Raw genomic sequence first — 12,126 nt, 5'->3', positions numbered from 1 at the left:
CTTCCAGAAGATCAGCAAGCACCCTTAACTGTTGAACCATCACCCGGACTCCCCCTTTTAAGAATACAAACCTTTATTTTTACCTATTGAAATTATTTTGTTTGTTTTCTTTGTTTTTTTTTAGAGATAGTGTATCTCTGTGTAGCTCTGACTTATCTGGAACTTACTCTGTAGGCCAGGCTGTCTTAAACTCATAGAGATCTGCCTGTCTCTGCCTCCTGATTGCTGGGTATAAGAGTATGCACTGCTACCTCTTTGGCTACTTAGTGAATTTTAAAAAAGAAATAAATGTTGATTCACAGTGGTTTCCACAATAATATACAAGCAGTGTCGGGGTATTCATTTTACTAGTGAGGAAGTATAAATATACTATATTATTGTATCTACTTGTAGATATACACTGTTGTCATCTAGATTGTGTTTACATTTCCTATTTCATGGGTCCTTTCTTATATCTGTGTGGTATGGTGCAGTTTTTCACAGATCTATATTCGTGCAGTGGCAAACACACATAATAGAGCACGGCTCCTTGCCCTCCATATACAGCCTGCCTTCTTCTCTCATTTTGTATCCATTTTGCTTCTCAGTGTAGTGTGTGGACAGTGTCAAGTTGATAACTAGTCACCTGGCCCTTTTGTGTGGGTTTTCTTGTGTGAAAAAAAATATCCTTTTGAGATTAGCTCTTAAATATATGATTTTATTTATGGTAAATTATTGTGAGGTATGATACTTAGTTCAATGTTCGCTCTTTTTAAATCATGACTATCCCACTGTTCTGTCTGGAGAAACCTTGTGGTTCCCGCTTTCTACCCCCTGCATCCTGGGGAATGAACTCAGGTTGTTGGGCTTGGCAGCAAGCACATTTACCTACTGAGCTATCTCTCTGGTCCCCATTCAGCTTTTGGTCATGTGGTGGAGTTGGCTGAAGGCCTAGTTGAAACTGCTGCCCTTCATTAAGGGAAGACAGTTCCACTTCTTTCTGTTGTGCTGAGTGCTTTAATATAAGGGCAGTTGTGAAATTCAACGCTAGTATAAAGTATAAATGTGGAAAATAGAATAAAGTTCCCACCAGGGAAATAGAATTATATTTTCCCTTTTATCACTGAAGAAAAATTAGGGAAAATTATTTCTTATAACACTATTCCTAAACAAACAACCTCAAACCAAATAAACCAGGGTCTAGAGAGATGACATAGTGGCTGAAAGTTCTAAAAGAGGATGGGGGATTGGTTGCCTACATCTACATCCAGCAGCTCAAATCACCTGTAACTCCTGCTTTAGGAGATCCAACTCACTCCTCTGACCTCTGATTACACTGCATACATATGTACATACATTTATACACACATGCATGCATACATACAAACAATACTAAAATAATTCTAGAAAAATACCCAAAGATCAAATCCTTTATGTATCTCAGGGTAGGGAAATAAGTCTATTGGTAAAGGACCTGAGGGTAGGTCACCAACATAAAACCTGGGCAGAGCAGCACGTATATGTTATTTCTGAGCAGTATTTGGGAATAGGTGAGTCCTAGGAACTTGCTGAATGGCAACTCTAGCCAAACCAGACCATTTTATATTCATTGAGACACCCTGCATAAAAAAATACAGTAGAGGTAGAGAGGAAGATGTCAGACCTCTGTTCTCCAAATGAGAATGCACACCAGTGTTCTACTCTACACACACACACACACACACACATACAGACAAACACATACATGAGCATGCATATGCACACACGATCACAAACCATAACAAAGCATCAATTTTCACATTGCCTATGCTGTAAATATAGAGCTGGAGAACTTGTGTGATACAAAGTTCACTTTGTATTTGTCCCCAAGCCATTTGCCATCTACATTACTCTGGAGAATCTACTATGTTTTGTTTCTCTCTTCTCTAACCCCTGCACATCCCTGGAACTAATTTTTAAACCACAGGGAGATTTAAATTTACAAGGATCCTGAAATAAAAATGTTTAAAAGTTCAACAGGCATCCCAGTGAGCACCCAATGTCTTAAAGATTGTGAGAAAATTCTGATCATTTTTGCATGTAGGATGAGGCTTGATCTATAATAAACAGTCACAAACAAATTGTTATAAACCAATATCTCCCTAGCACTTTGCAACCATAGTAAGGTCTGGACTTACAGAGAACAATATTTATATTTTTTACTCTAGAGTTTTGGCCCAGGGGGGATAATGAGTAAAGCCCTCTCATCAGCTAAGGATGAGGAGTGGAAGAGAATTCGAGCCTTGCTGTCTCCCACCTTCACCAGTGGAAAACTCAAAGAGGTGACTAAAAGGACTTCTAACTGAAATGTTTGTGTGACTTGAGTCTCCACACCTAACAACCATGGGTGCCTTTGTGTTTTGTGCCTAGATGTTCCCCATCATTGAACACTACGGAGATATTTTGGTAAAATACTTGAGAAGAGAGGCAGAGAAAGGCAAGCCTCTTACCTTGAAAGAGTGAGTAGTGGTACATCCACTGTGGTTCTGGGAGAGGAAGGGCAGCAGGGGCAGAAGGGTCATCCTGTGTGTCTCACATGTCCAGCTGCTCCTTCTTCCCTTTTAGACACTAGATGACAAATGTACAGTTGAGAAAGAAATGTGATAGTATCAAAGTCGCAAGGGTAAAGGGTAGATAGTAGGGGAAGGTGCTTGGCCAACTGAGGTGGTTTCACCAGTCTTGCCCAAAATACAAATTATTTCAAGCTTCTTGCTGAATGTGGTAAATTCCCACATCTTTATCTCCTCAGAGTGTTAGGGGCCTACAGCTTGGATGTCATTACGAGCACGGCATTTGGTGTGAACGTCGATTCCCTCAACAACCCAAATGATCCTTTTATGGAAAAGACCAAGAAGCTATTAAGAATAGATTTTTTTAGTCCATTACTTATGTCAATAGGTATGTATGGTGGTTCTTCTTCCTTCTCACCCAGTGCACTTGTCTGTTGCCATGTTTGAAATTCAGCCTTTCTCTTCCACACTTAACAAAGCTAACAGCGCTATTGGTATATAATTCACCTGACATGTAATTCACAAACTTATCATGTTGTATATAAAGGCACAATCCAATATTTAAGGCACAAAGACATGTACTGCCTTTCTTTTGTTCCTGAACTTAATTTTCTTTTAGAGAGAGTCTCAGTGGGTAGCTCAACTTGCCTGAAAGTTGCCGTGTAGACCAGGCTGGCCTTGAACTCACAGTGATCCCATTACCTCAATCTCCTGGGTGTTGGGATTAAAGGCTTAAGACACTGTTCTCTTTATTTTAGAATTCTATTATTTATCCTTTGACAATAACATAAAGGTATACAATCTATCTTGATTATACCCTCCCCTAATTCTCACCCCCACCTCCCCCAGATACACCAACACATCTTTCTCTCAATTTAATGTCCCATCCCTTGTTTTGGCCAAACAGTAAGTCCAGCAATCTCTGCCTCCTAGGATGTTGACCAGTATTATTGGTGTGATCTCATGTAGGTGATCAGATCGAGAGTGGGCCAGGCCATGTCTAGGATATAGTTTTTCACACTGTAAACAGAGACTACTTGTAGGTTTCCTGACCACACAGATTCAAGTAATGACACAGAAACCATATTAATTACATTACATCCTGGCCTATTAGCTCTGGCTTCTTATTAGTTAGCTCTTACGTCTTAAATTAACCCATTTCTATTATTCTGTATTCTGCTACAAGGCTGTGGCTTACCAGGTAAAGTTCCAGGGTCTGTCTCCTTTGGTACATACATGGCATCTCCCTGACTCTGCCTACCCTCTCTATATATCTCTGTTCAGATTTCCCATCTGGCTATATTCTGCCCTGCCACAGGCCCAAAGAAGCTTCTTTATTAACCAATGGTAATAAAACATTCATAGCACACAGAACAGAATCCCACATCATCACACCACCTGTCCTGCCCTTACTTTACCCCCACATCTGTTTTTGTGATGTTCCTTGAGCCTGGAGTGATGGGGGTGTTGATAAAAATGCTCCATGTAGGACTTAGCACGCAACAGTCACTTATTCTCAGCTCTCTGATCACTCTGGGGTCTGCACTGACTGATGATCCATATGGCCTGATACCAATGTCAACTGCAGAGGACTCTGTTCTAGCCATGCTGCATATTTGCACCATCGTCCTTCAAGCAGCCTTGACCCAAGCAACCACCAATTTACTTTCCCTATATTTACATATTCTGAGTGTTTCACATCATGGGATCATAGACTATACAGTCTCTGTAACAGGCCTCTGTCATTTAAAACACTATTAAGTGACACTACTGTAACTGTCTCCTATGTCTATGAATGAGTAATATTCTATATTAGTTTATAGACATTGAAGTTAGTTTTATATCTTTGCCATGAATTTTGCTGCCATGAGCATTTCAATACAAGGTTACGTTTAAATATTTGTTTTGGGATATATTCAGAATTGTCGTTCCTGCATTACAAAGTAACTCCATTTTAACATATTAAACAACTAAACATATGTTTTCCATGGTAGATGCAGCTTTTTCTATGTCTTCTGGAAATGCAGGAGAGTTCCAAGTTCTCCATGTCCCACCCAACACTTGGCTCTCCTATGAGTTTGATCATTGCTGATTAGTGGATATGCTGCAGGCTGGACCTGTGGTTTTGATTAGAATTTCCTTAATCCTAATTCAATTTAAAAAACTAAGCTAGATATATTAATGTCTGCTTTTAGATCATCTCTCTCACATAGCTGAATTATTTTAACATTTTTTAAAGATTTATTTATTTTTATTTTATGTGATTGGATGTTTTACCTACACATATATGTACCATATGAATTAAGGGCCTGCCTAGACCATAAAAGGAAATTAAATCTCCTGGAATTGGAGTTATGCATGGTTAAGGGCAGCCACATGGGTGTTGGGAATCAAATCTTTGTCCTCTGAAAGTGCAGTCAGTTCTAACTGTTGAGCAATCTCTATAGGGCCTGTAGTAATTTTTTTGTTGTGTGTATGTGCTGTGTACAGTTAGCAGTGGTGTTTCTTTGGGGGTTTTAATATTTTCTCTGTCAATTACTTTTCCATACACAGCTCTTGTGTCCTTTTCCCTACATTCCATCCTCAACACCAAGTATCATCCTCTCCTTGTCTCCTTTTGAGCGTTATCCCATATCCACACTTATACCTTTCACATATTTGCATTTTCCATTATAGGCTAGACTCTAGAACTGAGGACGATCATGTGATTTTTTTTTTCTATCTGAGATTGGTCAGCTGTCTTTGACCTTGGCTTTCCAGAGGTGCTGGGTATCAAACTCAGATCTGGTGCTTGCAAAGCAAGTATTTTACCATTGAGTCATTTCTCCTGCCCTGGAGTAAGTTGTTTTAAAATTTTATTTTACACTGTAAAGTCTGATATTTGAGATATAAAAAATTAAGGCTGTGGGACTAGGGAGATGGCTTAGAGGTTAAGAGCACTGATTGTTCCTCCAGAGGCCCTGAGTTCAATTCCCAGCAACCACATGGTGGCTCACAACCATCTGTAATGAAATCTAGTTCCCTCTTCTGGCCTGCAGGCACACATGCAGACAGACTACTGTAAACAAAATAAATAAATAAATCTTTTTAAAAAAAATTAAGGCTGTAAGCCTTTCCCTAGATTTTTTTCTTTTTATATATTTATTAATATATAAACCCTCCCTGCCCTGTAGGAAGTCCAAGACCCTCCCCCCTACATCCAGGCCTAGGGAAGTGTGCATCCATATAGACTAGGGTCCCAAAAAAAACAGAACATGGCGTAAAAACAAGTCCCAGTGCCTTTATCAATGGCTTCTCAGTCAGTGCCCATTGTCAGCCACAATCAGAGAGTCTGGTTTGATCACATGCTCATTCACACCCAGTCCAGCTGAGCTCCCATTAGAACAGGCCCACTGCCTTAATTCGTGGAGCAACTCCTCGCGGTCCTGATTCTTTGCTCGACTTCTCCTTTCTTCTGCCTTCAACGGAACCTTGGGAGCTCAGTCGTTCCTCTGATGAGGGTCTCTGTCTCTATCTCCATCCGTCGCTGGACAAAGATTCTATGGTGATATTCGAGATAATCATCAGCGTGATAGTGGGGCAAGGACCATTCAGGTACCCTCTCCTCTGCTGTCCAAGGACCTAGCTGGGGGCATCCCCGTGGATTTTATTTGGACGGCCAGAACACAAATAATGACATGGAGACTTCTTATTAATTATGAAAGCTTGGCCTTAGTTTAGACATGTTTCCCACTAGCTCTTATAACTTAAATTAATCCATTTCTATTAAACCACCTTCTACCACATGGTTCATTACCTATGCTCCATATGTACGTCTAACTCCCAATTCCAACCCTCTGCCCCCACATCTTGCTGGTGAACTACACCTCTCTTCTTCCCAGAGTGCCTCTCTCCTACTGGAAGTTCTGCCTAGCCATTGGCCATTCAGTTCTTTATTAAGCCAATCAAAAAGGGCCTTAGAAGAGACACATCTTCACAGTGTACAAAAAGATGATCCTACAACATAAGCCTCTCTGCACCTTTTCTCTATATGGTCTTGCTTTATCTTTTTTCACACTCTCTCAAGACATTTTTGTATTCTTTTGCTACTTGAAGAAGATCACAAGATCTCACACATGCTAGGCAAGTACTCTGCCACAAAACTATAGCTCAGTAAATTTTCCAGTATCCTGCTGGATTTCTTGAACTGTTGGTTATTTAGTAAGATTATTATATGATAAGGATATTTATATAATTAATTTGCACAGACATCTGATTATCCAAATATCCTTTCTGGTACTAGTGTTGTTCATATCAAGCCAGCTGAAAAACAAATGCTATCTTGGCTGTTCTTTCTTTACACTTGTCTGCTAATAAGAAATCTACCTATTTCTCTACTTGTTTATTTATTAGCTTAAGAATAAATTTATTGATTTATTTATCTATGTGTGTGGACATGTGCTTTGGTGTTTATATGGCATGTGTTGGTTCTCTACTTCCACAGTGTGGGATGCAGTGATCAAACTCAGGTTGTTAGGCTATTCTGTAGGTCCCTTTAGCTGTTGAACCATGTCAATGGACCTGTCTATATTTTGGATCCACACAAACTACAGGAGCAGAGTTAAATCCAAGAGTCAGAATTGTTCCTTTCACTACTCCTCAATGCAGAAGGAGCATTATGGTGGTGACCCAGTGTGAGCAACATCACAGAGAGAATGGTTTGGTTGAGACACTGATGACTTATTCTTTAGATTGTTTCATGATTTCACTACATAAAACCTGTATTTCCACTAAAATTTATTATTTGTCTATCCTTTCCAGTACTCTTTCCATTTCTTACACCAATATATGAGATGTTAAATGTCACCAGATACCCAAAGGATTCGATAGCATTCTTCAAAAAATTTGTGGCTAGAATGAAGGAAAACCGGCTGAACTCTGATGGGAAGGTAAAAAGTGATGGTCTCCTGAGAGGTACAGGGTTTGTAATATGTTGGGCTGTGAACATGTGAGCTGTGTGTTTCACTTCATCTATCAATAAAAGTAGATAGAAAAGGTTATATTTAGAGAGAGAAAAGGGATATTTTTATTTCTGGGAGAGGAAAATTTGGAATTTTGAAACACTGGTTGAGAATAAGTCAGGAATTAACCCTTAGCAAAACAAATGAAGAGTGTCCTTTGTAAGGATTAAAATTAAGAAAAAATGGCAAGGCACAGGACCAGCACAAGTTAACACCACCAAATCTCCAACATAGATGAGGAAGGACCTCTGCAAATGCTGCACCTCGGTGGGAACTCTTGGCACTTAATGGCTGCAGAGAGAGGGTATAACCACCAATAGGTTTTTCATCCACCAGCGAATGACCCGACATACAGGGACATATGGGCAGCACTTGGACTCAGTGGGTTATTAAAAAAAGGGGTGATGAAGTTTGGAAGAAGAAATGTTACAAGGGATCTAGAAGAATCAAATGGAGGAAATGATGGGGTGGGTATGACTATATCTCATTGTATACATCTATGACAATCTCTAAGAACAGATAAAACTGATTAAAACAAGGGAAATACTATTTTCATCTCCTACAAAAACATTTTCAAAAAATCAATGCTATTGTTTAAAATTATATCTATTGTAATTTATTGCAATGTGTTTATAAATAGCTGGATTGCTTCCGGGTTCAGCTACAGTTCCTTCTGTTCTTTAAGAAATCAAGCAAGACTAACCACGTGTGAATTTAAGGGATCTACATTCTCAGAAAGAAGGATGAGCTTCTGCACTCCTGATCTACCTCTGACCTTACCATTGACCTTCTATTTTTGCAACTTCTCTTTTGCTTCCAGCACAGAGTAGATTTTCTTCAGCTGATGATGAACACTCAAATTAATTCCAAAGACAAAGAATCTCATAAAGGTAACCAATAACTCCTTGGTCTATGGACGAGGAAGTTCTCAGTGAGTGGTCATCGCTCAGAAAATGAGTGGGAAGGTTTTCTTTTTTTATTATATTTTAATTACTTATTAAAAATTTAAACCTCCTCCACCTCTCCCATTTCCCTCCCACTCCCCTTAACCACCCTCACCCTCCCTTTCCAGTCTTAAGAGAAGTCAGGGTGTCCTGCCCTGTGGGAAGTCCAAGGCCCTCCCACCTCCATCCAGGTCTAGGAGGTGTGTATCCAAACAGACTAGGCTCCCAAAAGCAAGCACATGCAGTAGAATCAAAATGTGGTGCCATTATAATTGGCTTCTCAGTCAGCCCTCATTGTCAGCCACATTCAGAGAGTCCAGTTTGATCACAGTCCAGCTGGCCTTGATGAGCTCCCATTAGATCAGTCCCACCACATTGGTGGGTGGACACACCCCTCATGGTCCTGACTTCCTTGCTCATATTCTTCCTCCTTCTGCTCAACTAGACCTTGGGAGCTCAGTCCAATGCTCCACTGTGGGTCTCTGTCTCTATCTCCATCCATCACCAGATGAAGGATCTATGGTGATATGCAAGATATTCATCAGTGTGGCTATGGGAGAAGGCCAGTTCAGGTACCCTCTCCACTGCTGCCCAAGGACCTAGCTGGGGAAATCCCCTTGGACACCTGGGAACCCCTCTAGAGCCAAGTCTCTTGCCAACCCTACAATGGCTCCCTTAATTAAGATATCTTCTTCCCTGCTCCCATATCTACCCTTCCTCCATATCAACCATCCCATTCCCCTAAGCTCTCTCCAATCCTCCCCTTCTCCCTTCTCTCTCCCCACCTCTTTTTCCCCCAACCTGCCTCCACCTCTGTGCTCTCAACTTCTGCCCAGCGATCTTGTTTACTTCCAATATCCAGGAGGATAAATATATATTTTTCTTTGGGTTCACCTTCTTATTTAGCTTCTCTAGGATCATGAATTATAGGCTCAATGTCCTTTGTTTATGGCCTGAATCCACTTATGAGTGAGTACATACCATATTCATCTTTTTGGGTCTGGGTTATCTCACTCAGTAAAGTGTTTTCTATTTCCATCCATTTGCATGCAAAATTCAAGATGTCATTGTTTTTTACCTCTGAGTAGAACTCTAAAGTGTATATGTGCCACACCTTCTTTATCCATTCTTCCATTGAGGGGCACCTAGGTTGTTTCCAGGTTCTGGCTATTACAAATAGTGCTGGTATGAACATAGTTTAACAAATGCTTTTGTAGTATGATTGGGCACCTCTTGGGTATAATCCCAAGAGTGAAATTGCTGGATCCTGAGGTAGGTTGACTCCCAGTTTCCTGAGAAACTGCCACACTGATTTCTAAAGTGGTTGCACAAGATTGCATTCCCACCAGCAATGGATGAGTGTTCCTCTTATTCCACATCCTCTCCAGCATTGGCTATCATTGGTGTTTTTGATTTTAGTGATTCTGACAGGTGTAAGATAGTATATCAAAGTTGTTTTCATTTGCATTTCCCTGATCACTAAGGAGGTTGAGCATGACCTTAAGTGTCTTTTGGCCATTTGAACTTCTGTGAGAATTCTCTGTTCAGTTCAGTACCCCTTTTTTTTAATGGATTAATTAGAGTTTTAATGTCTAGTGCCTTGAGTTCTTTATATATTTTGGAGATCAGACCTTTGTCTGATGCGGGGTTGGTAAAGATCTTCACCCATTCAGTAGGTTGCCTTTTTGTCTTAATGACAGTGTCCTTTTCATTACAGAAGTTTCTCAGTTTCAGGAGGTCCTATTTATTCATTGTTGCTCTTATTGTCTGTGCTCCTGGAGTTATATGTAGGAAGTGGTCTCCTGTGCCCATGTGTTGCAGACTACTTCCCACCTTCTCTTCTATCAGGTTCAGTGTGGTCAGATTTATATTGAGGTCTTTAATCCTTTTGGACTTAAGTTTTGTGCATGGTGATAGATATGGATCTATTTTCATTCTTTCATCCAGTTATGCCAGCACCATTTGTGAAAGGTGCTTTCTTTCTTCCATTGCATAACCTTTTTTTTTGTTATTTAAGGAAGAAGCACATATTACCCTTTTATTTGGCAAATTCCAGTATTTGAAATTCACGGCCTCGTTTCCTTCATTAACTACTTTTACATAAATAATTGTATGTGCACACATAATTAAGGGTTATACAAACATATTAATCATTTATATTTTATATAACAATTATAATGTATAGAAAATATAATTATATAAATCATTTGTTTTTTGGGGAGTCCATGGAAAGTTTATTACAGGGCCTCCTAACAATACCAGACTCAAGAGATATCCAGCACTTAAGACAGCATCCATTGCATAATCTTAGTTTCTTTGTCGAAAATCAGGTGTTCATAGGTTCGTGGATTGATATCCGGGACTTCGATTTGATTCCATTGGTCAACATCTTTGTTTTTATGACAATACCAAACTGTTTTCATTACTGCTTCTCTGTAATAGAGTTTGAAGTCAAGGATGGTAATGCCTCCAGAAGTACTTTTATTGTAAAGGATTGTTTTGGTTATCCTTTGTTTTTTGTTTTTCCATATATAGTTGATTATTATTCTCTCAAGGTCTGTGAAGAATTGTGTTGGATTTTGATGGGGAATACATTGAATCTATAGATTGCTTTTGGTAGAATTGTCATTTTTACTATGTTGATCCTCCCAATCCAAGAGCATGGGACATCCTTCCATTTTTCTGGTATCCTCTTCAATTTCTTTCTTCAAAGACTTAAAGTTCTTGTCAAATAGATCTTTCACTTCCTTGGTTAGAATTACCCCCACGATACTTTATGCTATTTGTGGCTAGCAGAAGAATACCTCTGTCAGGTTACTGAAAGAAGGACATGGCTATTTTCAGTGTGGAATTTTCTAGAAACACATGGACACAAATTTGTTCCAAACATGAAGGGAGTCTTCAGTGGCCTCTGTGTGTCACCTAGCTCTACACAGGTGCTGCTTCTGTCTTTCCCAGAACACTGACTGGGAACTTGACCCAGACATCTAAATATAAACATCCATTCAGAAGGCATGTATACAAATAGTGCTTATGCTTTCTGGGAACCCCTGCTGTGCATGTGTTCTCTACCTTAATCTATAGTGATTGTTTACTTCTGTTTGTTTGTTAAAAACATTGCATCTGGGGAAAGCCTCTTTGGATAAGCACACTGGTTCTCTTTATTCTTCCGCATACTTAAAAATTACTTTTTATCTTCTTTGGATACTATATGCATGTGTGCATGAGTGTGTGCTCATGCTTACACACCTATATCTCTGTGGATTTCAGAGGAAGGCACAAAGTACCTTCCTCAATCACTGTCTGCCTTGTTTCCTCCAGATGGAAACTCTTATTGAACCTGGAGCTAGGCTGGCAGCCAGAGGTCTCTATGATCCACAGAGCTTGGGCTACAGAAGTGTGTTACCACACAGGCATTGTACATGGGGACTGAGGATTCAAACTGAGGTTCTCAGGCTTGTGCAACAAGTGCTCATACCTATTGAACCATACCTCTAGCCTCCCAACTATGGTTATGTTTTAATTTAAAAGCATTATTACTATCATGGTTGTTAATTTCCAGACTTTATTCTAGATGTGAACATCAGAAGTTAATGTAAAGGGAGTCTTCCATTCTTACCTATTTCCTTATTTCTAGTGCACACAACTGCTTAT

General features: G+C 39.7%; 2 protein-coding genes across 3 annotated transcripts in view; both read left to right on the top strand.

The window, feature by feature from the left end:
• LOC121464907 (cytochrome P450 3A11-like) overlaps positions 1-12,126 on the top strand; it is a 160,801-nt gene that overhangs the window by 11,812 nt on the left and 136,863 nt on the right. For both annotated transcript variants that reach the window (XR_005976583.1, XM_041678013.1), the window contains exons 5-9: positions 2,187-2,300; positions 2,389-2,477; positions 2,768-2,916; positions 7,329-7,456; positions 8,349-8,418. Coding sequence is in view for 1 of the 2 variants with exons in the window: in XM_041678013.1 (XP_041533947.1) it covers positions 2,187-2,300; positions 2,389-2,477; positions 2,768-2,916; positions 7,329-7,456; positions 8,349-8,418 (550 nt within the window). In the remaining variant the exon portion in view is untranslated. The remainder of the gene's footprint in view (positions 1-2,186; positions 2,301-2,388; positions 2,478-2,767; positions 2,917-7,328; positions 7,457-8,348; positions 8,419-12,126) is intronic.
• Positions 1-12,126, top strand: part of LOC121464906 (cytochrome P450 3A11-like) — a 138,465-nt gene that overhangs the window by 117,571 nt on the left and 8,768 nt on the right. The gene's annotated exons all lie outside the window — the stretch shown is intronic.

Source organism: Microtus oregoni, unplaced genomic scaffold (assembly GCF_018167655.1).
Source record: "Microtus oregoni isolate MIOR12 unplaced genomic scaffold, Mior012 000029F_ref0000214, whole genome shotgun sequence".
NCBI classification, from domain to species: Eukaryota; Metazoa; Chordata; class Mammalia; order Rodentia; family Cricetidae; genus Microtus; species Microtus oregoni.
The sequence above is the reverse complement of the archived record's forward strand: the minus strand, read 5'-3'. Positions and strand labels throughout refer to the sequence as shown.